Source organism: Erpetoichthys calabaricus, chromosome 10, assembly GCF_900747795.2.
Source record: "Erpetoichthys calabaricus chromosome 10, fErpCal1.3, whole genome shotgun sequence".
NCBI classification, from domain to species: domain Eukaryota; kingdom Metazoa; phylum Chordata; class Cladistia; order Polypteriformes; family Polypteridae; genus Erpetoichthys; species Erpetoichthys calabaricus.
Window position 1 is genome coordinate 124,570,774 of NC_041403.2, and position 25,937 is coordinate 124,596,710.

Below are 25,937 nucleotides of genomic sequence, written 5' to 3' on the forward strand. Positions count from 1 at the left end.
CAGGATAAAGGGAAAGATGACTGCAGCAATGTACAGAGACATCCTGGATGAAAACCTGCTCCAGAGCGCTCTTGACCTCAGACTGGGGCAACGGTTCATCTTTCAGCAGGACAACGACCCTAAGCACACAGCCAAGATATCAAAGGAGTGGCTTCAGGATAACTCTGTGAATGTCCTTGAGTGGCCCAGCCAGAGCCCAGACTTGAATCCGATTGAACATCTCTGGAGAGATCTTAAAATGGCTGTGCACCGACACTTCCCATCCAACCTGATGGAGTTTGAGAGGTGCTGCAAAGAGGAATGGGCGAAACTGGCCAAGGATAGGTGTGCCAAGCTTGTGGCATCATATTCAACAAGACTTGAGGCTGTAAATGCTGCCAAAGGTGCATCGACAAAGTATTGAGCAAAGGCTGTGAATACTTATGTACATGTGATTTCTCAGTTTTTTATTTTTAATAAATTTGCAAAAACCTCAAGTAAACTTTTTTCATGTTGTCATTATGGGGTGTTGTGTGTAGAATTCTGAGGAAAAAAATGAATTTAATCCATTTTGGAATAAGGCTGTAACATAACAAAAGGTGGAGAAAGTGATGCGCTGTGAATACTTTCTGGATGCACTGTATATATACTATAATATGGCTGTCATCTTTGGAATTGATGTTGTACATATAGTAACCAAATAAGTTAATCAATCATATTTTCTCAAGCTATAGAATTATTTTGAAACATGCTACCTTTCTTGCATGTATTAAATGACTGTGAAATGAAAAACTGTAAATACTTCACAGATTAAACTCGTGTTTTTCCTGGTTGTACACAGGCATAATACTCAACCATGAGAGGTTATCAAGCCACTGAGCCAATTTGTGTTTGAAGCAGTATTGTGGGTCCTTTTATTCATCTGCAGCATTCTTTCAGTATGGTCCTCATTTTCTGAACCTAGATCACAAGAATTCTGTCACGCAATGAGCTGAAACCAGCCAGGACATGACTCTCAGGAATTTGAAACAGTAGAGTCGGTAATCTGGAAAAATCTCTCTCGGTTTGCGTAGAGAATTCATATAGTAACATTCAGGACCATACTGTTAAAGATTGAGCGAGCAGGGTCCAGATGGTTCATCTGGTTCAGATTACAGAGCACTATTTGCTTCTTTTTGGCTGACCTTGCACTCCAGCAGGACATCTTACAGTGGTGGCCGAGTATTATGCCTGATTACCACAAGAAAAACATCCACCCAATAAGGCAGTTTCAAACCTGCCATTTTTGTATATAATTATGTCCAAGGCATGTTGACTGTAGCTAAGGAAACCAGAGCCTGCTGAGAAGTATTTGTATTTTTGACACCGAAAAAGAGACACAAAACACAAAATGAAAGAAAAACAAACTAAGGAAACAAAGTGCAAAATGTATAACAATCTTATATCTGCAACGTTTCAGGTTGAATTTAAGTGCTGATTCCCAGTTTGCAAGGAACAGTAAAGAGGCCAACCAAGTGCTTAATACTTCAGATAGAAAATAAGTTGATTATTTTTGCTTAAGAAAATGAGTTGTTTTAGTCAATAAACAGAAACTATTTTTGTAAAAAGAATAAACAAAGTAACAAATATAGTAAATGATACTTATTTTTATTTGTCAGGTGCTTTTATTCAGGTACACTTGTAAAATCAGTATACATTGCATCCATTTCTGTGATTACAAAGGAAAAGTTAAGCAATAGAGAACAAGGCTGCTAGTTACTCTGAACAAACGCTATACAAATGCTTTCCATCCATTTTTCTAACCTGCTTATCCAGGGTAGATGCGCGGGACACCTGGAGTCTACCCTTGCAATCATTGAGCAAAATGAAGGAACAGCACCAGGACAGGGTGCCAGTCCATCGCAGGGTGAACACATACACATTTAATGCAATTCAGGGTTACAGGAAATCAGAGCTTGTCCTAGCAGCATCAGGCACAAGCCAGCAATTGGCCCTGAACAGGGCCAGCTCACTGATATGCCCACTGTCATGCAGGGTTAATTTATAAGCCTTGTATGTTCAGGAAGAGTGCTTTTGTAAATTGTCAGTCTATTTATTTTCTAACACTTTTGACATATAGTTTGCTTTTTAGGGATTTTTTTTAATGTAGTGAACTGAATAGTGTCATCTTTACTCTGAATGATTGATACAGGAAATCAGAGAACAAGGAAAATGTAACAAATTGATTTCCTGGTTATAGAAATATATGCTTCCAATTAGGGTATATGGTCATGAAACTGGTATTGTTGGGCTGACATATGTTTACAATTAGCTGATATAAAAAATTTCACTTTGTAAACTGTGCATTTAAAATATATATTCAGACATTTCCACTTTACACCTATGCAAAAATCACAGGTGTTTGTGAACTAATGCTGTTAGAATACCTCTGTCACTTATTTTTGTGATGAATAGCTTTCAATGATTCATAATTTTATCCATAATGTCAGCCTTAGTATTAATATATTCTGGGGTCAAAAACAGATCAACCCAAGGCAAATATAGACAACAAAAAATAATTAAATAAATTCATTGAATGGGGGGTTTGTTGCCAACCTTTTAAGTGTATGTACTGTTAAATATGCAGTGCTTTTTACAATGTTCCAGTAATAGAAAATGCTAATTTTCCTTAGTGATCAAAAGTCCCCTTTGGCTAACATAAACTATACTTAAGCAGAGCTAGCACAGTACATGTATTGTTATGGCTGCATTTGTGAATTTTTGACTGCTGACAACATGATGGCATGTGAAGATTTATGCACGTTTACGTGACCGTGCTTCAGTTCTCTGCTTTTTATATTAGGCAGTTTTTCTGGATAAGTCTTGGCAAGGAGGGTTGTTTCATTCTGTGTGTATGTGTATTAAAATCTTCTACTATTTCTTTTATAGTAAATCAAATGATACAACTGTTCAACTGTGACATCACTGTGACGTGTAATAGCATGACTTAATCAAAATGCTTAGTGCAGGTCAAAATTTAGATGGGAGTTGTTGGGTTTGGGTATGTTGTATTTAGCAGTATTGGATACAAACTGTGAACCATTCCAGTATAAGACATCATTCCATTTCAAGCCTGCTAACAGTCTACTGTCGTCTTCTTCTTTCGGCTGCTCCCGTTAGGGGTCACCACAGCGGATCATCTTCTTCCATATCTTTCTGTCCTCTGCATCTTGCTCTGTTACACCCATCACCTGCATGTCCTCTCTCACCACATCAATAAACCTTCGCTTAGGCCTTCCTGTTTTCCTCTTCCCTGGTAGCTCTTTCCTTAGCATCCTTCTTCCAATATACCAAGCATCTCTCCTCTGCACATGTCCAAACCAACGCAATCTCGCCTCTCTGACTTTGTCTCCCAACCGTCCAACTTGAGCTGACCCTCTTCATTTCTAATCGTATCCATCCTTGTCACACCCAGTGTAAGTCTTAGCATTTTTAACTCTGCTACCTCCAGCTGTGTCTCCTGCTTTCTGGTCAGTGCCACCGTCTCCAACCCATATAACATAGCTGGTCTCACTACCGTCCTGTAGACCTTCCCTTTCACTCTTGCTGATACCCGTCTGTCACAAATTACTCCAGACACTCTTCTCCACCCATTCTAACCTGCCTGCACTCTTTTTCACCTCTCTCCACAATCCCCATTTCTCTGTACTGTTGATCCCAAGTATTTAAACTCATCCACCTATGCCAACTCTACTCGTTGTATCCTCACCATTCCACTGACCTCCCTCTCATTTACACACATGTATTCTGTCTTGTTCCTACTGACCTTCATTCCTCTCCTCTCTAGAGCATATCTCCACCTCTCCAGGGTCTCCTCAACCTGCTCACTACTATCGCTACAGATCACAATGTCATCAGCAAACATCATAGACCACGGGGACTCCTTTCTAATCTCGTCTATCAACCTGTCCATCACCATTGCAAATAAAAAAGGGCTCAGAGCCAATCCCTGATGTATTCCCACCTCCATCTTGAATGCATCCGTCATTCCTACTGTAGTCTTCCCTAACACTCACCACTGTCACACTTCCCTCGTACATATCCTGTACAACTCTTACGTACTTCTCTGCCACTCATACAATACCACAGCTCCTCTCACCTGTCATATGCTTTCTCCAGGTCCACAAAGATGCAATGCAACTCTTTCTGGCTTTCTCTAAACTTCTCCATCAACATCCTCAGAGCAAACATTACATCTGTGGTGCTCTTTCTTGGCATGAAACCATACTGCTGCTCACTAATCATCACCTCATTTCTTAACCTAGCTTCCACTACTCTTTCCCATAACTTCATGCTGTGGCTCATCAATTTTATTCCCCTGTAGTTACTTCAGTCCTCCACATCCCCCTTATTCTTAAATATCGGTACCAGTACACGTCTTCTCCACTCCTCAGGCATCCTCTCACTTTCCAAGATTCCATTAAACAATCTGGTTAAAAATTCCACTGCTATCTCTCCTAAACACCTCCATGCTTCCATAGGTATGTCATGTGGACCACCGGCCTTTCCATTTTTTATCCTCTTCATAGCTGTCCTTACTTCCTCCTTGCTAATCCGTTGCACTTCCTGATTCACTATCTCCACATCATCCAACCTCTTCTCTGTCTCGTTCTCTTCATTCATCAGCCTCTCAAAGTACTCTTTCCCTCTGCTCAACACACTCTCCTCACTTGTGAGTATGTTTCCATCTTTATCCTTTATCACCCTAACCTACTGCACATCTTTCCCAGCTCAGTTCCTGATTCACTATCTCCACATCATCCAACCTCTTCTCTGTCTCGTTCTCTTCATTCATCAGCCTCTCAAAGTACTCTTTCCATCTGCTCAACACACTCTCCTCACTTGTGAGTACGTTTCCATCTTTATCCTTTATCACCCTAACCTACTGCACATCTTTCCCAGCTCGGTCCCTCTGTCTAGCCAATCGGTGTAGGTCCTTTTCTCCCTCCTTAGTGTCCAACCTCTGATTCGACTCATCATACGCCTTTTCTTTAGCCTTCGCCACCTCTCTCTTCACCTTGCGCCTTATCTCCTTGTACTCTTGTCTACTTTCTGCATCTCTCTGACTATCCCACTTCTTCTTTGTCATCCTCTTCCTCTGTATACTCTCCTGTATTTCCTCATTCCACCACCAGGTTTCCTTTTCCTCCTTCCTCTTTCCAGATGTCACGCCAAGCACCCTTCTTGCTGTCACCCTTACTACATCTGCTGTAGTTTCCCAGCTGTCTAGTAACTCTTCACTGCCACTCAGTGCCTGTCTCACTTCCTCCCTAATCTCAACCTTGCAGTCTTCCTTTTTCAACTTCCACCATTTGATCCTTGGCTCTGCCCTCACTCTCTTCCTCTTCTTGATCTCCAACGTCATCCTACAGAATACCATCCTATGCTGCTTAACTACAGTTTCACCTGCCACCACTTTGCAGTCTCCATCAGATCAGCTCTTCTGCAAAGAATGTAATCTACCTGTGTGCATCTTCCTCCACTCTTGTACGTAACCCTATGTTCCTCCCTCTTCTTAAAATACGTATTCACTACAGCCATGTCCATCCTTTTGGCAAAATCCACTATCCTCTGACCTTCTTCATTCCTCTCCTTGACATCATACCTACCCATCACCTCCTCGTCTCCACTGTTCCCTTCACCAACATGCCCATTGAAATCCGCTGCAATCACCACTTTCTGTCTCTTGGGTACACTGTTCATCACTTCATCCAACTCACTCCAAAAATCTTCTTTCTCACCCATTGCACACCCAACTTGTGGTGCATATGCACTAACAACATTCATCATCACACCTCCAATTTCCAGCTTCATAATCATTACCCTGCCTGACACTCTTTTCACCTCCAAAACACTCTTGACATACTGTTACTTCAGAATAACTCCTACCCCATTTCTCCTCCCATTCACACCATGATAGGACAATTTGAATCCACCTCCAATCCACCTGGCCTTACTCCCCTTCCATTTAGTCTCATGCACACACAATATATCAACCTTCCTTCTCTCCATCATATCTGCTAACTCTCTCCCCTTACCAGTCATCCTGCCAACATTCAAAGTTCCTACCCTTAGTTCCACTCTCTTTACTTTCCTCCTCTCCTCCTGCCTCCGGACACGTCTCCCCCCTCTTCTTCTCCTTCTTCTTCGGCCAAGTTTACAAACATCCTAATAAATCTGTTCATACATCAGTTAGCAAGGGCATTAAAGTGACTAACAGTCTACTGTAATCATCAGATAACCTAATATGTGCTTCTTTGAGATATGGGAGAAAAACTGGATTACTCAGAGAAGAATTCATGAAAACATGGGGAAAATGTGCAGATGTCACACTAGCAGAGTTTAGGCACTAAAACACAGAATAGTAGAAGACCCTTCTGGCAGATGCTGTAACCAGTATGTCACTTTAATGCCCTTGCTAACTGATGTATGAACCGATTCATTAGGATGTTTGTAAACTTATCTTTGTTGACTTGCAGTGTATCTTTGTGAAGTGTTCATTTTACTCTGTGAATAGACCACTTAAATAAACACACCATAAAGGATGAGCTGCTGCCATTCACATAGCAGTGACTTTGGCCAAAAATACGTTTTTCTGTTTATGGGAAGGCCACAGTAACGCCGTTCCTTGTCATTAGCTATTATCTGACCTCTGGTTAAACTCTACTATCCTGCCCCCGTCTATCCACCCCAACTACCCCCCAAACTGCAGTATAACCCCCACTCTACAACTGTGTTGACATTTTGCTTTCAGGGGTTGTTAGAAATCATTCAATAGTTTAAAAAAACATTTACTACATGTAGTTAGAGAGTATCTCTCAGAGTTCTTCTGCCAGACTGGGGAACATTGCATATTCAGTTACATTATTTTGCCAGCAGCCATACCAGTTGCACTTCAGAAGAGGTAATCCACCTGAACCTAAGCTGGTCTGTGCCCAGCCAGTACTTGGATGGGAGACCATCTTGGAAAAACTTAGGTGCTACTGGAAGACATGTTGTTGAGGCCATCTGGGGGTGTTTACTCTGTAGTCTGTGTGTGGATCCCAATGCCCCTTTACAGTGATGGAAACACTGTGCTCCAAAAACCGGTGCGGTCTTTCAGATGAAATGTAAAAAAGAAGTCCTAACTCTCTGTTGTCATTCTTATCCCCTATCTCCCTCACCCATTCACTACCTAAGAACTAATATGTATTCAGCATACTGGCGTAAGAATGGCTGCCATCACATCATCCAGGTTGATGATACACATTGGTGCTGATGGTTGAAGTAGTTCCCCATTGTCAATGTTAAGCACTTGGAGTAGGTTAGAAAGGACTATGTAAATGAAATTAATTAATATGCAATATTCCTTTTTCAGATGAATACATTGAAGTAAAATGTTTCTTTTATAGGAATAAAAAATTAGATATCTGTTAAAAACAACAAAGATTAGTACTGCAGTATAGTTTCCCTGCAAATTTCCCATAATTGATGTGCGTTCTGGATTTTTTTTTTTATTAGAAATAGGCATACTTGCATAGCTTAAAGATATGTTTCACTACCTAGTTCACATTAGAAACACAAACTTAAGTGATAGCATCCATTATTATCATTGATTATTAATAATTATAATAATATTTGCTACCATTAATTTGCTAAAAAATGCATTTCTTCATTTTACTGTATATACCTACTATTCTGATCTCGGGTCCAGGGAGCTAGGATCTATTCCAGCAATGATAGGAAAAACAAAGAAATGTTATTAACTTCAAATCAGTGATTTTAATGTAAAGCAATACAATTGAAATCAAAGTAAAATGCAAAACCTTACACCACTTACATACATTAATGCACATGTCATGGTAAACAATCAGTAAAACAAAAATCATTCTCAGTGGTTAAATGTTAAAAAAAAAATCATGCCAATATGAATTCAAATTAGCATAAACATTTTGATGTTGGTAGGGGAAAGGAAAGCGAAAACACCAGTTAAAAGAATTCCTGGGGAAAAATATTCCAGTTAATTTCTATTATATCATTGTTAACTGTGATTATTCTAATGTTCTTATTCGGTCACTTGGGTGACTTGTGAAATTTGAGCAGTAATACTGTATATCTAAGAGATATGCACATCATGTAAATTAATCTGTAGGCTTCTGTGGTTCTGTTAGAAACATTTAAAATCCATTCAGTCTAGTGTGTTTACAAGGATTCAACATAATTTACCATAATAAACATACCAATATGCTTTATTGGCCTTGCAGTTTTAATTGTGGTTCAAACCAACACAAAGGGAGAGTACAGAATAACTAAAAATATGAGTGGGATTTGGGAACACTAGACTATCCAGTAGCAATAATTGGTACTTTCTGCACCTTCTTTGTGTCTGTATCATTACTGTGTTTACATATCTTTTGCCTGAAACTATAAACTCAGTCACAAAGTCTTTAAGGAATTTCTTGGAAAAGTCAGAGGTCAAAAAGTTAAAATTAGATGCCTTACTGTTTGTGTGACAAATTGCAGATTTTTTTGACATTCTGCTGTAGAGTAAGACATCTTAAATCTTTCTTCAATTGCTTTAGGGATCTTTAAAATGTATGTGTGTTTGTTCTCTCATATCATTTCCTGTGTCACATTGTACATGTTAATTTACCGATCTTTAGATTAGAGTTTAAAATGTGAACTTCTGATGTTCATATTTCCTGACAGCAAATGGTGGTTGTAGCCTAGCAAATTCATTCTCCTAAGCTACAGTTGTGCATTTCTAATTAGTTCCTCAGTGAACATACCTGAAAAGTGTTTTGTAATTATTAACTATGTTGTAAAATTAGTAAATTGAATTATGTTGAGAAATATGTAATTTTTGGAATATAATTTTGTATTTTGTTTAATCTTTTAAGTATGTTATAATTTAAATAGTGATTATATTTTTATTTTTTAGTTCAATTTCCTCATATAAACAAATGCAAATTGCATATTTTTTTACTTAAATAACATAAATTGATTTTGTCCTGATTGTTTTTTTTAAAGGCAGGCAGCTCTTTTCTGTATTATCTCTGTATGTCAGTTGTATACTATTTTCAAAATGCAGGGAAGAATGTATTTTCAGACGTCTTAATTATCTTTACTTTTGATGTATCAGATAGCTTCTTAATTCTAAACAATTAAAAATATGATGTAGAAAAATTTGTTACCTGCTTTTTTGATGCAAATCTTATTTGAAAATAGCTTTGAAATGCAATGGCTATGGTCATGCTGTTGAAACATGCAAAGAAGTCTTGGTGTGCCATCTCAGTTATATTCATGCATTCTTGAGCCATCAAGCTGTTGTTGCATTCACACAGTTTTATCAGCACAGATCACTGTTAAAACCAGCTCATTCTGCACTATTAGCCCAGTCTGTAAAGTGCCCTATGCTGCTCCATGGCATTCACATATTCTGACTTTTCCATATAGTTAAGACATGAAGTAGACCAAATATAACACATCCCCTTTTCCAAGTATCTTACTTTCTATAATATTATAAGCAGGTATACTGTTAGGTCCATACATATTTGGACAGAGACAACTTTTTTCTAATTTTGGTTCTGTACATTACCACAATGAATTTTAAATGAAACAACTCAGATGCAGTTGAAGTGCAGACTTTCAGCTTTAATTCAGTGGGGTGAACAAAATGATTGCATAAAAATGTGAGGCAAGTAAAGCATTTTTTTAACACAATCCCTTCATTTTAGGGGCTCAAAAGTAATTGGACAAATTAAATAACTGGAAATAAAATGTTCATTTCTAATACTTGGTTGAAAACCCTTTGCTAGCAATGACAGCCTGAAGTCTTGAACTCATGGACATCACCAGATGCTGGGTTTCCTTCTTTTTAATGCTCTGCCAGGCCTTTACTGCAGCGGCTTTCAGTTGCTGTTTGTTTGTGGGCCTTTCTGTGTGAAGTTTAGTCATCAACAAGTGAAATATGTCTCTGAACACCTCAGAATTCATTCGTCTGCTTCTGTCCTGTGTCACATCATCAATAAACACTAGTGTCCTAGTGCCACTGGCAGCCATGCATGCCCAAGCCATCACACTGCCTCCGCCGTATTTTACAGATGATGTGGTATGCTTTGGATAATGAGCTGTTCCACGCCTTCTCCATACTTTTTTCTTGCCATCATTCAGGTAGAGGTTGATCTTGGTTTCATCTGTCCAAAGAATGTTTTTCCAGAACTGTGCAAGCTTTTTTAGATGTTCTTTAGCAAAGTCCAATCTAGCCTTTCTGTTCTTCAGGCTTATGAGTGGCTTGCACCTTGCAGTGCACCCTCTGTATTTACTTTTATGCAGTCTTCTCTTTATGGTAGACTTGGATATCGATACACCTACCCCCTGGAGAGTGTTGTTCACTTGGTTGGCTGTTAAGAAGGGGTTTCTCTTCACCATGGGAATGATTCTGCGATCATCCACCACTGTTGTCTTCCGTGGACGTTCAGGTCTTTTTGCGTTGCTGAGTTCACCAGTGCTTACTTTCTTTCTCAGGATGTACCAAACTTTAGATTTTGCCACTCGTAATATTGTAGCAATTTCTCGGATGGGTTTTTTCTGTTTTCGCAGCTTAGGGATGGTTTATTTCACCTGCATGGAGAGCTCCTTTGACCGCATGTTGTCTGTTCACAGCAAAATTTTCCACATGTAAGCACCACACCTCAAATCAACTCCAGGCCTTTTATCTGCTTAATTGATAATGACATAACAACGGACTTGCCCACACCTGCCCATGAAATAGCCTTTGAGTCAATTGTCCAATTACTTTTGAGCCCCTGAAATGAAGGGATTGTGTTAAAAAATGCTTTAGTTGCCTCACATTTTTATGCAATCTTTTTGTTCACCCCACTGACTTAAAGCTGAAAGTCTGCACTTCAACTGCATCTGAGTTGTTTCATTTAAAATTCATTGTGGTAATGTACAGAACCAAAATTAGAAAAAAGTTGTCTCTGTCCAAATACTTATATAACCTTATATAAAAAATGCAGTTGTTTAACAAAACTGAAGACCAGAATTTTTTTCGGACTTTCAGAGGTTCATAAGATAAATATTAATTCAATTTTTCATTTTCACCTAATGTGCAATAGATGCCTTCAAAAATACTGAGCACTTAATACTTGTTTTTTAATATAAGCTTAAATATACTTTGGCGAATTTAATTAGTCACAACATATGTGAGCACCATCGCTCACATTTGCTGCTCATCATGTGATAACATATAAGTGGTATCATATAATAATATATAATAAAATTATTTTGGGTTGGCTTTGAGTTAATTTATTTAAGGCAGATAAATGTTTCTTTAAACTTTCAAGTTGTAATTGTATATATATTTACAGGACATAGGGTAATTAATGTGCATGCATAAACATCCATCCATCCATCCATTATACAACCTGCTATATCCTCACTACAGGGTCACAGGGGTCTGTTGGAGCCAATCCTATCCAACACAAGGCGCAAGGCAGGAATCAAACCCCGGGCATAGCGCCAGCCCACCGCAGGGCGCGCACACACACACCCACACACCAAGCACACACTTGGGACAATTTAGAATTGCCAATGCACCTAACCTGCATGTCTTTGGACTGTGGGAGGAAACTGGAGTACCCGGAGGAAACCCACGCAGACATGGGGAGAACATGCAAACTCCACAGGGGAGGACCCGGGAAGCAAACCCGGGTCTTCTAACTGCGAGGCAGCAACGCTGCCCACTGCGCATCCTTGCCGCCCATGCATAAACATTTGTAGGTAAAGTAAAATCTTGATCCTTAAGTCCAACAAATGCATCTTTCATAATGTACTGAGTCAAGTTATCTTATATAAAGAAATATTAGATATATAAGCATTATGATGCTTATATATCCCCCCCAATACAGTATCCTAATCTTGCCTGTTCCAAATTTTTTTGTTATTTAAAAGCATTTTTTGTTTATATCATTGCTATATGCATTAAATGTGAACTGTTCTCTTTGAAATTACGCTTGTGATTCCTGGACAGATATCTACAATTTCAAAGATAACTACAAATTAGTTATCTCCCTTAATATAGTGGTTATTTTGGACATATGCTGAAAAGGGCTTAGAAGACTTTTTCATTCTGGAGTCTATCAATCTCCATCAAAAGTGTTTTAATCTCATAGCAGAAAAAAAATATGCAACAAAGCAGGTTTTTTTAATATTTCTGAAGTACGTCACGACATTTTGCTATTGCTAATTTTTCAATTACTATATACTGTATTTTACATACTAGCGGTATTTTGTATAATTATTTGAGAAAGTATATCAATATCTTGTTTCTTCAGAAATATGCTAATTTGACTGTCTGAGAAGTATTATTTAGTGCTCTTTACTGCCTAAAGGGAATTTGTAAGGTGTTGACAGGTTTATAGGTGAAAGCACAGCTCTAGTATATAGACTCTTGCACAGCCATGCCATCTTACACTTTACTGTTTGAATAAATGCATTTTATGAAACTGTTTAAACAGCAAAGGAATTGCATGAAGTCACTATTACAAATCTCAACATATGTTTTTCTTTTTCTTTTTAATACCTCCTCTTGGTTGCCAGTTGCTTGAAGGACTGATGCACTGTAAGGCTTTACAGTTCCCACAAACTCCAACCCACCAAAGACCTTGTTTCCCAGTTTTTACAAAATTGTAGTTGCTTTTCACAAGTGATATTTACAAATATTAGTCAGAGAACATTTTTCACTGTTAGGACCATATAAAGTTTTACGTTTCTGATTTCCTGTTTTTGCTTTAATAGGTTATAAAATTGTAATATTTAGGTTTCTTGCATTTTCAGTTTTATTATTTTAGTGTAAAAAATTAGTTTCAGAGTTCTGAGCTTTAAGATTATTTTTCTACTTTAAATATTTTAAAATTGTTTAATTAAAATTTTGTTAACATTTAACAAAAAATACAATTGAAGCTATTTTAATTTGCAAGAAGCAGTCATATGATATTACATATTTGATCAAAATAATTTTGTGCAGTTTCTTTCAATACAACATTTGCTTCAGTATTGAAAGATACTTGTCATTACAGTTTATTAAATTGAAATCATTTTAAACAATGGTATTGAGCACTAAATAGTAAATACAGTATTTTTGCATCTCTGGTTCATAGCTTCATTGCAAAATGTTATGCTATATGGATCAGAGCCTACTATATCAACATTTATCCCTTTCATCATAGAAGAAATAGATGAACTGTGGAAATGCACAAATTATGGTCATGACAGCAGGCAAATTTCTATTATGAGTAGGCAGACAGTTCCTTTTGTAAGAAACCCATACACAGATACAATTTACAGATGTACTGGAATAACATTATTATACATAATAACATTTTCAAGGATGCAATGCAGATACTGGCAGGAGTCCGTAAGGATGGACTTTGATAACCAATAACCCCTCAATGAGCTATTTATTATCATGAGCAAAAAACGTCCATCCAATCTGAAAACATGCTTTTCAGAAAACGTTGGTGAATTCCTTACTGTTCTGAGATTTGTATAGTTTTATAGTGAACATAGTACTCTAATTAGTGATTAACAAAAACCGACTGGTATAAATGAATGTCACATTTTAACCAAGTGACGTTTTAAATAATGATATTCAAATGGAGGGTATTTCATTGTTGTCAACAGCAAAATCAGCATTTATTTAAATGGAATAAAACAATCCTGTTGCATGCTTTCCAAAGATTTTCTGCCTCACCCATCTACTGACCTTCAGTATATGTTAAGGCATTTTCATTTAGGTTGTCATGATCAGGTTGTCCATCTTGCCTTTAGGTTTAATGATTTTAACACTTGTTGTTAGCTGAACATTATGTTTTTTTTTTTTTTTAATTTGTTTTTGCTTTCATGTAAACCTCTTACCTTCATAAGTAATTCTCCCGACCAAGATGAAAATATAAATCCTTTTGAAAATGGCCAAACAGTAGTTTACTGATAACATTCAGGTATGGGTGAAAAGATGTTTGTACACGTGCTTCTCACTTTAGTTTTAGGTTTTATAAAACACAGCTTGTATGCTTATTTTCATGTATATTTAAATCCATGGGATTTGAAATCAAATTCAATCAAATTTATTTTTATATAGTGCTCTTTACCTAGCACAGGCACATAGTGCTGTGACAAGTCATCAGCTAAAATGCAAGTAAAAATTTTACAAATTTCTAGATGCAGAATTAGTGCACCTCAGGACACATATTTGTTAAAATACAAAGAAAACAAAATAGAAATGGATTAACATACATGGAAACTAACAAAATCTGTTCATATAATAATTGTTTTAATTGAAGCCCTTGAAACAAACTGCTGAGTCATGTAGCTGAAGCAGAGCTCTAAGTAGTTTCTAAACAATGTCTGAAATTGTTGGACAGCATTGCTAATCAAATGAGCTGGACAGCCTGAATGGCTTATTCATTAAGTTCTTAACTTATAGTAAGTGAACGTAAAGTTGCATACAGCATTTGGTTATCGCTGATTGCTATTTTTTCCGTTTATAGATTGATTCCGTGGCTTTAAAGGAAAGCATACGAGTAATGACAGAGAATTTTTATGCTGCTATTTTTGGATATGATGAGGTGAGTAGACTGTTTTACTTGTATACGCCTCAATATCATGGCTGGGCCATCTGAGAATAAAAACATGTTACTGTATATTTTTTATTATTTACAACTTCCCACAACCCTGGGAAAGGAAAAAAAAGCTATAGAAAATGGATGGTTGGATGTATTGTTATCATTTTGCCTTGTATAATAATAATGCCTCAGATGATCCACAGAATATACACTGTCAAATCAATATACAGTAATTACAAAGGCCACCTTTAAATGTTCTTCTATTTTAGTTTTTAGCATATTTAATAACATACATATTTACAGATATTTTTCTATATATTTTCAGTTAGCATTTAATATTGTAATCTCTTTGTGTTCTTTCTGCATTTTTTCAGACTTTACAAAGAGCCAAATACTGTATAGAGGACTTACATGTAATTTATTTCACCTAATCAGACCCACTTACATTATTATACAGTAATTACAAAGTCTAACTTTCTGAAATCTCAAAGTATTCTAGTTTTTTACGTTACATTTCACAGAACCTGAAACACAAAGGAAGATAATTCAGTAAAAGTGCAGATGCTTTCATAAACTATGCCTTCTTTTGTACTTTCTCGTATACGAAGTATAGGGAAAATATTGTGATCGTCCCAAAGTTTGACCTCGAGATCTTGATGAATCTCAAAGTTTTAGACCTCCCTGAGTCTGATTTACTTTCTCATAGGGAAAGTATTGTAATCGTCCAAAAATTCAATAATCTCAATGTTTCAGACCTCCCCACCACAGCCATTTTTTTAAGTATCCATTCATTCACATGGAAATTGTTATTGTAATTGCAGCAGGGTCACAAAGGATCTAGGCAAAGTTCCCTTTTATTCTATAAAAGCACGACAACTGACATGATGTCTAATTCTTCTCTTATTGAAGATTGTATGTGGTAGAAATTGTTTAGTATGTTGTAGTTTTCACATCTTGACTGTGTATCTGTGAAGCTACTCATAATGTTGTCATTCATCCATCCTTCTGTTTTTAAAATTTTCTTATCTGTCTAAATTTTCATAATCACTGCTAATCAACACTGTGTCGGATTTAAGTCCACATGTTGCACATGTTCAGGTTAGTGAGAAAGAATGCATATTTTTGTTGTAAGAGGGTGTGACTGCTAATGTTAGCTAGCTTTGTTGGCAATTTACATGCTTCACAATGAAATTGGCAAAAGTATCTCAGGTATCTGCACCCGTCATGGTTTATTTATAAACCTGCACCTTGGCCAATTTAGACTATAGGTTTGTTTATAAAAAATATCTAAGACTATGGATTAGGGCAGGTTGTTTGGGGAGAGTGGGGTTATTCTGAGGCACATTTGTCCTAGAGCCATAATTGGGTCTTGTGTACTTCTCTTAGTAGTTTATTAGATCACAGAATAAGGAGACAGTGTCTTAATATAGGAAAATAGGAAATCAGTGGTTTGCATTTACGCAGTAGTTTTCTTGGCCAGGTTAATATTGCTAAACGTTTTATATTTTTTGATGGGTTGCAAAATGTCTCAAGACACTTGTATCTGCCGCTCCATTTTTCGTTAACGAATGTTTCTATTTTATGTGTTTGGGCAGTTCTTGACAAATGAGGTCTCCCAGGGACTTTTCAACTTTCACTTTTGTCATTCATCTCAGCATTGTCTTTGGAAACTTTTAAACTTAAATAATGATGACAGTCAGAAAAAACTGCAACTGTTTAGATTGTGATATTGAATACTGTTCAGTCCAGCAATGACTTGAGTTCACTAATGCTATTGCAGATTTTAAAAAAATATTAGTGATTCAAATCAATTTCTTATTTTAGTGAAAGATAATATAATATTTGTGATAAACTGCTTAATTGGAAAGAAACCAGAACATGGATATGCCTTGAATACTGGGCAAGCCACAGCCATAGGTGGGAAAAGTCAATTGCATTTCAGAGCTGCCAGTAAACCAAATTATCATTAATACCTGATTAAATGTAAGTACATTAGAGTGTACTTTAGATCCATCTATTCAGTTTTTTGTTTGTTTTCTTTTCAGAACCCATTCAATCCAAACTTAGGGTAACGAGGGTCTGCTGTCTATCCTGACCACATCATTCCCAAAGCAAGGACCAATCCTAGGATGGTGGGAGGCAACAGTTATATATCATGGGGCATTTAAAATTCAAATGTAACTTAAAACAGTGGTCTTTAGGAAGTCAGTAAAAGAGTCCAACAATAATCTTTTCGGTTTGTTTTTTAGGGAATATTATCTAATGATAGTGTGCTGGCTGCAGCGCTCTGGAGAAACTTGTTCAATAAAGAGTGTGAAGACCCTCAACAGCTGGAGTTAATGGTGGAGTATGTCCGAAAGCAGGTAAATGCTGAAGCTCACAATAGTAAACTTTAGAACAATATAACTTTTTGTGTTTATTTCCCCTTATTCCAAAATATATATTATGCTGTACAGGACCCATATAAAATGTTGACAAACCCCATAGCAACAGACCCTTATTTTTCCCCTTCTGATATTTTATATTACCTAACTATTACCCTCTACATAGCACTTATTCTCTTCTACATGTCTTGGTCTGAACAGAGAGTTCTTGATCCAGCTCCTGTAGTGTTGACAGATGAAAAATAGTACACCCTTGTGCAAATTAATTGAAACAGATTCTGAAAACAACAAAAATTAGTTTTGCTCAATTTTTTTATTATGAATAATATTCATATACTTGCATCACTACATGCCTCAGCTCTTAAGAAGCGTCTGAATGTGATTTGGCATGGAATCCACCAATTTTGAACAGTCTTGGTGTACTTTGGGATCTCGGTACCAAACTTGAATTAGGGCCTAAATCATCTTCTCCATAGTTTACCAGTTCATTCCATGAAATTGTTCCTTATAAATAGACCACACATTTTCAGTTGGGTTCAGGCCACTCCTGTATGTTCATTTGATTCTCATCGAAAAATTTCTTCAGTTGTTTTGATGTGTGACACAGGGCCAGATCTTGTTGAAAAACACCACATTGTGTGAATCACCCAAAAAAAGATGTTTTGGGGTTGCTTCAGCTATTATGGCAGTAGTTGCTTGCAACCATTTGAGGGCATGATGCGCTCACCACAGTACATTGAAATTTTCTGCAGAAAAGTTGTTCCAGAACTGAATAAGTTACTTCCCGATGGATCAGGTGTTTTTCAACAAGATCTGTCCCCATTTCACACATCAAAACGTGTGGAAATTTTTCGATGAGAATTAAAATGAACATATTGGAGTGGCATGGAAACTCTCCTGAACTAAACCCAATTAAAAATATTTGGTCTTTTTGTAAGCAACGACTTTGTGGAATGGACTGCACAACCATGGAGAACATGACTCAGGCACTAATTTAAGTTTGACACAGATATCCTATAATCCTCCAAGACTTTTCATAATTGGTGGATTGCATGCCAGATCACATCCAGATGCTTCACAAGAGTCAAGGAGGTCATATCATGTACTGATGTGAATATTTGAATAGAATTCATAATAAAAAAATTAAGCAAACTGATTTTTGTTGTTTTCAGAGTGTGTTTCAATTAATTTGCACAAGGGTCTACAAGCATTTAAAAGACTTTAAAAAGCAGTATTATGTTTTAGAAAATAGTAGTCATTTAAGGTTAGGGTGGACTGATTTTTTTCACATTTCTAACATAAAATAGTAGGTACTCCTGTGTAATATGACTCAATGTGACCTCAGACTTTAAAGCACTAAACCTATAGGATAGGTTAGGAAGCTGAATGTATTGAAGATCTGGCACTCCTCCTCATTCATTGCCCAAGATTTCTGTCTTCAATTCAAGCACACAGTGTTATAGGAAAGACTTATTTCCTGTTGTTCTTATTTCAGGAAGTAACTGTTAATAATATTTTACCAAAAATGCACACATTTTGCACATATGGACCATACCAAAGGAAAATGAATTTGTGGATTATGTGGCACAAGTTGAGTAAGTTTTTTTTTCCATGGATATTTCTCACACTGATTGTCATTTTCCAGAACTGGTCACCACAGTGCCTGTTCATCTTGAATATTCATTATGTAATTTCTCCACGAAAATGTGAAATTAAATTCTTTTCTCGGCCACCACTACAAAGTATTTGTAACACATAAATATATGTAACATAAAAATACCATTTTTGGGTTGAGTATTCCTTTAAAAGGATACTTAAACATTTTTTGAAGTTCCCTGTTTAAGCATGGATTGTAGAAAAAGACCCATTTTTGATTACTTGCATCCTCCAGACTTAACCTCTCACCTTTTGGGTAACAAGTATTAGTTTTTTCTTACTGTACAGATTTAAGACATCTTTAACTAGTGTCTTTACATGGCAACTGTTCTCTGGTGTTAGCTACAACTGCCAGAAAGGTCAGCCTGTAAAACCTCTTTCTGTTTGGTGTGTTGTCACCTCTGTGAGCAGGTTATGGAGGTATTGATTCAAGGGATAAAAGATCAATACCTGTGATTCATGCTTTTTACTGAAGACATTATGTTGTGTAGCACCACAAGGAGGTAGTGGAAAGGAAGTTGAAGAAGTGCTTTGAAAGACAGAGGTTTGAAGATAAACAGGAAGAAGACATAATATGTGAGGTTTAATGATGATCAGAATTTAGAAGTTAGACTGCAGGGAGAACTACTGAAAAGACTGGATAAGATTAAATGCCCAGGATAGGTGGTAACCCAAAATGTTGTAAAAGACAGAGGGCACTACTGAGCCCCAAAACCCCAGACACACCTCACTAAAGAGTCCCAGGTGCAAAATAAAGGTTTTTATTGCACAAATAACCTTATTTCCAGACAAATCTTTTCCTTCTGCCTCCTGACTCTGGCTTGTCCATGTGTGGCAGTAGGCTTCCTTTTATTCCAGACCTGGGAATGCTTCCGGGGCCATGCCATGTCTTCTGGGAAGCACTTCCGAGTCATAATGAAAGTAGGGAGGTCCTCCCCTGACAGCAGCCTCTATTGGAACGTTGGGGCCCCGACAGCCCCTGCAGGGTTCATGACTGGTTTCCTATGTGAGGACCACTGCCACCTGACATATTGCGGATTGAACTTCTCCCGACTCCCAGGTTTTGCTGGTCCATCCATTATTTTACACCGGCTGGGCACAGAGTTATTTTCTCATCCCAGCAGCTAATCCATCCATCTTTCCAGTCTGGCTTCTTGTCTGGGTAATAAACCATGCTTCTCCCCAGGAGGATGCCCGTTTTTATCCTACAATGTATAAATTAGATACAGAAATAACACAAAGTGTGCAGCATGGATGGAACAATTGGAAGAAAGTATCACAAGTATTGTGCAATTACAGAATTAAGGTAAAGTTTAAAGATGATGTCTTTAAGACAGTGGTAAGACCAGCAATGATATATGAAGCTGAGACATGGACAGTGAAGGGTGTGTAGGAGCAGAAGTTGGATATGGCAGACATGAGAATGGTGACATGGATGTGTGGAAAGTACAGGAAAGAATGTTGAAGTGGTATTGACATGTAATGAAGAGGGTCAATGAATATGTGTGGAAAAAGTGATGGGTTTGGAAGTACGGGGAAAGATAAAGCAGGGAAGGGTGAAATAGAAGTGAATGAGTAAATTAAAAGTAGATTTGAAGGAAAAAGTTTCTGTCTGGCGAGGATGTGTAGAACTGCACTGTATGGAGATGCTTGATCAGACGCATCGACCCCACACAGAAGTAGAAATGGAAAACAAAGAAGATGATGATGTTAATTATTCTTGTGTGTTAAATCTCATGAGGTCTTGTAATGTAATGTTAAATTAAATAACAACAATGTGTCAGGTTGAATGTGCAAAATTATTTTTCAGTAGATTGTACTGTAAGTCTTAGAGAAATTTTCTAAGCACTAGGACTGTAACTAGGGAGAAGCAGAAAGGTTTATGAGGAGAAGTACTTTACCAATCAAATAGCTTTAATTAGTACCAAAAGCTATATGGCTATATTTTACTTATGAGGTGGTTGTTCTCTTAAACAACATCATGTAACCTTGTAATGTTGCCAGCATTTCACAGCTGGCTCTTTTCTTAGCCTTCATTTGTCAGTATATGGCATGTGTTGTCATTTAACTGTAATGAACTTACATTTTAAACAAGTTTGGAAAGTTCACTGTTGATTATTTTGGATCAGAGTGTTTTGTGGTCTTGCTGACCTCCCCCATAGTTGTCTTTTTTTCTGTTGGCTGACCAGGCAATAGACTGTTCACATCTGTGAAATGGAATTATAATGTGCAATATAGCAATAAAGTTTCATGAAACATTTAAACTAACCATAGAAAAGAAGACTAGAACAGACTGCAAGTTGTTTCATGTTACACCATATAAATGCTTATACTGCCAATGACAAACTGTAGAAAATATAATCGCATCCATTTCTACAGCAGTTAAATCACATAGAGAGGGAGCCTGCAAGTTGGCAGCCACTTGTATCATTACTCACTGTAATTACTTTCCTTGAGTACTCATTCCATGAGCTAAGGCAACCTCTTTAATTAAAGCTACACGATTTTTAAAGAGCTGAGCAATTCCATGAGGAGAATTACCTAAGCTGAGTTCACAGAGTCCTTCATGAGAAGGTAGAGGTTTTCAGTACAATTGTTTGTTTTGTTTCATAGTTTATAGTTTTTTTTATTCTACTTGATAATTATCACTATCTTTAAAACATTTGTATTTTTGACTGACCAAGATAAAAAAAAAAAACAAGAAAATTAAATATGCATTCAAATATATATAAAGCATTTGGCCTAAAAAGTACTAGAATGTTATAATCAATTGGAACATTAAAAGTTCACCATACCGTACCTGGTGGCATGGATCGTGGACTATCTTACAGACAGACCTCAGTATGTGCGTCTCGGGAACTACAGGTCTGTCATTGTGGTCAGCAGCACAGGAGCGCCGCAGGGGACTGTACTTTCTCCAGTCCTGTTCAGCCTATATACATCGGACTTCCAATACAACTCGGAGTCCTGCCATGTGCAAAAGTTCACTGACAACACTGCTATCGTGGGCTGCATCAGGAATGGGAAGGAAGAGGAGTATAGGAACTTAATCAAGGACTATGTTAAATGGTGCGACTCAAACCACCTACAACTGAACACCAGCAAAACCAAGGAGCCTTTGTGGAAGTCTTTTTATATAAGAGTAAATGAATAATAGATGAATTTTGCCATACTTAAACTAACATTTTCTTGCCTAGAATTTAACTGCTTTTAAACATTTCCTTTAATATAATCTATATATAGTAATCTGGCCATAATTTGCAACTTGGGAAAAAAACTTTATGTAGGTATTTTAGAAGTTATAATAAATTGATCAAAAAGTAAACAGCTTTGTACATGAGCATTCATTTTTCTTATAATTGCAATCCTTGGGTCAGGTGTAAGTGAATAGCTTCAAACTTGTATACCAAGTGTATTGGCCAGCTATGTTAAATCACAGTAATTTATGCTATTTTAGCAATGAATGTAATAGCTCTTGTGATTTTCAACTACATGGCAAAGGCACAGTAACACCAATATCACCAAGGAACACCATTGATATTTTAGAAGATCTCTTGGGCAACATTTTAAAATACCATGGACTGGGAATGGACAATGAACACCTTTTCAATATATGTGCCTTATTAGACACCTATTAAAAGATGAAAGGTGTACGTCACCACCAGTAGTCTAAATTAATTATCTTAAATGTAACACTTTGTGTTTGACATAATGTAGCACACATCCCTCAGTTGATACTGTGATGACAGCATGTACAGTAGTTTCTCATGCTTTGGTAATTAAAGTATACTTGTGTTAATTGGCTTGTGCCTTGATCCCATCTGACCTCAAACATTAACATTCTTACCACGTATATATAATATAAATGTTAGCCAGTGGCTTGCCTGATTGAAAGTGGATTTCTGAGAGTATTAGGACATAGAGCTGAAGAAAAAAATTATACAATGTAATATTGCTGTATTTTTTGTAACTGTGTGTAATTGATACACTGAGGACAAGTTGTAGGACATTTATTTTTACCACATCTCTGGAAGTGTGAAAGCAACAGTTTTTTTTTCATACTTACATGTATTGTTTTTACATTCCTATAGGTAGTGTACCACAAACATTGCCTCAAATGAAATTGCTTGTGATGCTCAGTGTCAGTGTTCACACGCATCCTGTGGGTGCTTTGTTCACTACGTTCTAGATTAGCCCCAGTTTGTATGTGACCTGAAAACGCAGCCTGAACTGCAATGATATTCTGCAGGGTAATAAAAAATATGAAAGTCCAAATAAGCGCTGATTTTATTGGTTGCAGTTATACTACTTAGTATATTACAAAACAAAACAAATCAGTGACCCAGGTTTCATTAAGATGTTATATCATGGTGTCCCTGACAATTCCCACTTTTATGCAGAGCAAGGACAAAGAAAGGCCATGTTTTGATTTGCACTGCAGTATCTAAAAATTCTTCATTGTTGATTAGAAACTGGCTCCACAGGTTTTGATTCAGTTGAATTTATTTTGATGTTTGATATACTGTGTCTTTTCTCATAAGTCAAGCAGAGATTGCTTGTAAAAATTTACAGATCTTAAAGAATAATAGAAAAGTTCAAAGTCATGAAACATTTACATATGATTATGCAGGCCTGCTTTAATAAAAATGCTAAATAACATTTTATTAATTGTTCACAAAGGTGGAAGGTAGAAAACATCAATAGCTTCATTAAGCAATATATGCAAAATTAAGTTAACAAAATGAGTGGAATACAAAAAAAATCAGCTGACATTTCTGGAAAAAATGATAAGGGGGAGTAGGGGCATGGTGGTGCGATAGATAGATAGATAGATAGATAGATAGATAGATAGATAGATAGATAGATAGATAGATAGATAGATAGATAGATAGATAGATAGATACATACATACATACATACATACATACATACATTAATTATTAATCCCAATGGGAAATTCACATTCTCCAGCAGCAGCATACTGATACAATAAATAATATTAAATTAAAGAATGATAATAATGCAGGTGAAAAACAGACAATAACTTTGTATAATGTTAAATGTTAATGCTTACCAAACCGGGTGAAATTGAAGAGTCGCATAGTTTGGGGGAGGAACGATCTCCTCAATCTGTCAGTGGAGCAGGACAGTGACAGCAGTCTGTCGCTGAAGCTGCTCTTCTGTCTGGAGATGACACTGTTTAGTAGTTCTGCTGCCTCACAAAAAGGAGACTGGGGTTCATGTCCATGGTCCTCCCTGTGTGAAGCTTGCATCCTCCCCATGTCTTTGTGGGTCCTGTTCAAAACCCAGTCCCCAAACACCCTGCCCCGCCCAACTGGTCTGATTTCCTGCCTATAACCCAAAGAGAAGTTAGATGGATTGGTGCCGATAAATTGTCACATGTGTGGTTGTTTACCCTGCAATGGACTGGCATCCTGCCCAGGAATTGCTCCGTCCTTGCAATTGATGCTTGCTGGGATACACTCCAGCTTCTCTGTGATCCCACTTAGTATAAGAGGGATTGAAAATGGATGGATGGATGTGTAACAGGGTCTATTCTACTGATGGACAGGAAAGTTCATATAGCACAGTACACGATAAGTTTTATTAATATATCAATAAAGCAGTGGTCTCATGGTTTGTCTGCTACCATCAAATAACAAGTGTTCTCAAACACTTTTAATATGCATATCATTTCATAGCCACAAAATGTCATCAATATGAAACAGAGAACGGGAAATAGTTTACAAAATTCAGGTGCAATCAAGTAACAGGTGTTTTTTACAGTATGACCAGCCTATCTGCCAAAGCTGATATGTGTAAGCTATATGGGTAAGTGTCAGGCTGCCTGTTCATTAAAAGGAATGTTGTTTGTTTTATTGTCTGGAGTAGAACACAAAAAAACTTTTTTTTTTTTTTTTTTTTTTTTTTTTTTTTTTTTAAGGATTAGTTGCCTCACAAAAAATGCCTCTTAGATAGTGATCGGTATTTTTAGTAGACTAGAGTTTCTGAAGAATTTCATTGCAATCGGTGTGCCCAGATTTCCTCATCAATTAAAATTTATGACAGCATGAGCAAGTCTGATCCACATTACTAACCGAGAATGGTAAACTACATGGGAGCAGGGACATCCGGCAATGGGCCGTGGCCACAAAAGACGTACTGCGCAGGCGCCCCACAAATCGATCCTCCTTATTACTTATCCATATTTCTAACGCTGAAGAACAAACAATTCATGAATTCACGATCACGGGTACAAAACGATACGGCTCGAGTAATGGGACCAAACACACGAACCCGCATGAAAAAAAACAATACACGTCGGCTCCAACGCGCTTCTGAAACTCTGGAAGAAAAAATGTCTCGGGTCCAAAAACGCAAAGCTCAACTAACACAGTTACAGAAACGAACCCAAATGGACAGACACACTGAACGTGGACGCATGCAGCGCGCGTCTCACAGTACTGCATCGAAACAGGCACGGGTTCAAAACGAAACACCTCCCGTCTCAGACATACAGAAACGGCAGCGAAGGGACAAAATAAATAAACGCAGACGTCTACACCGCGCATCTGGACTGCCGGAAAACAAGCAGGCAAGGCTCCAAAAAGAGAAAGCTCAACTGACCGACATACAAAAACGGGAAAGGCTCAATACAAACAATGCACGCCGTAAACTACAACGGGCTTCTCACACAGCACAGGCAAATCGATTACACCTCCAAAACAACACGTCCCAAATAATGGACATACAACTACGCGACTCTCAAACGGCACAAGCAAAAGATACACGTCACAGACATCAACGACAGACACCTGCTAAACGCTTGCGCCAGTTAGCTGACAACGCGTTCAATAATGAGTCCACTATTCAGGAAAATTCATTGGGATTAATGAATGTCATTTGCAATCATTGTCATTCACTTAACTTCCCTGAAGAAACAACTGGCAATACAAGTAATGAATTTACACGTTGTTATCAAAAGGGTCAAATTAGACTGCCTCCTTTACATTCATATCCTGAATATCTACAGAAGCTTCTAACTAACGATGTACCTGAAAGTGAAATCTTTATGAACTGCATTAGATCCTACAAATCGGTATCCACTATGAACATAAACAGTGGCTCTGCACATGACATCCGTCTTGCAAAACTGTTAATTATTGATGAATGTACAATGGCATCCACTCACTTACTCAACACCATTCATAAACTTCTACAAACGTTTATTAATAATAATATTGCCTTTGGAGGAAAGGTACTTTTATTAGGA

The 25,937-nt window shown here is 37.2% G+C and overlaps 1 protein-coding gene across 1 annotated transcript in view; it reads left to right on the forward strand.

The window, feature by feature from the left end:
- Positions 1 to 25,937, forward strand: part of LOC114659405 (ubiquinol-cytochrome-c reductase complex assembly factor 1) — a 103,569-nt gene that overhangs the window by 71,427 nt on the left and 6,205 nt on the right. The window contains exons 7-8 of the mRNA XM_028811875.2: positions 14,550 to 14,627; positions 16,874 to 16,987. Of these exons, the coding sequence (XP_028667708.1) occupies positions 14,550 to 14,627; positions 16,874 to 16,987 (192 nt within the window). The remainder of the gene's footprint in view (positions 1 to 14,549; positions 14,628 to 16,873; positions 16,988 to 25,937) is intronic.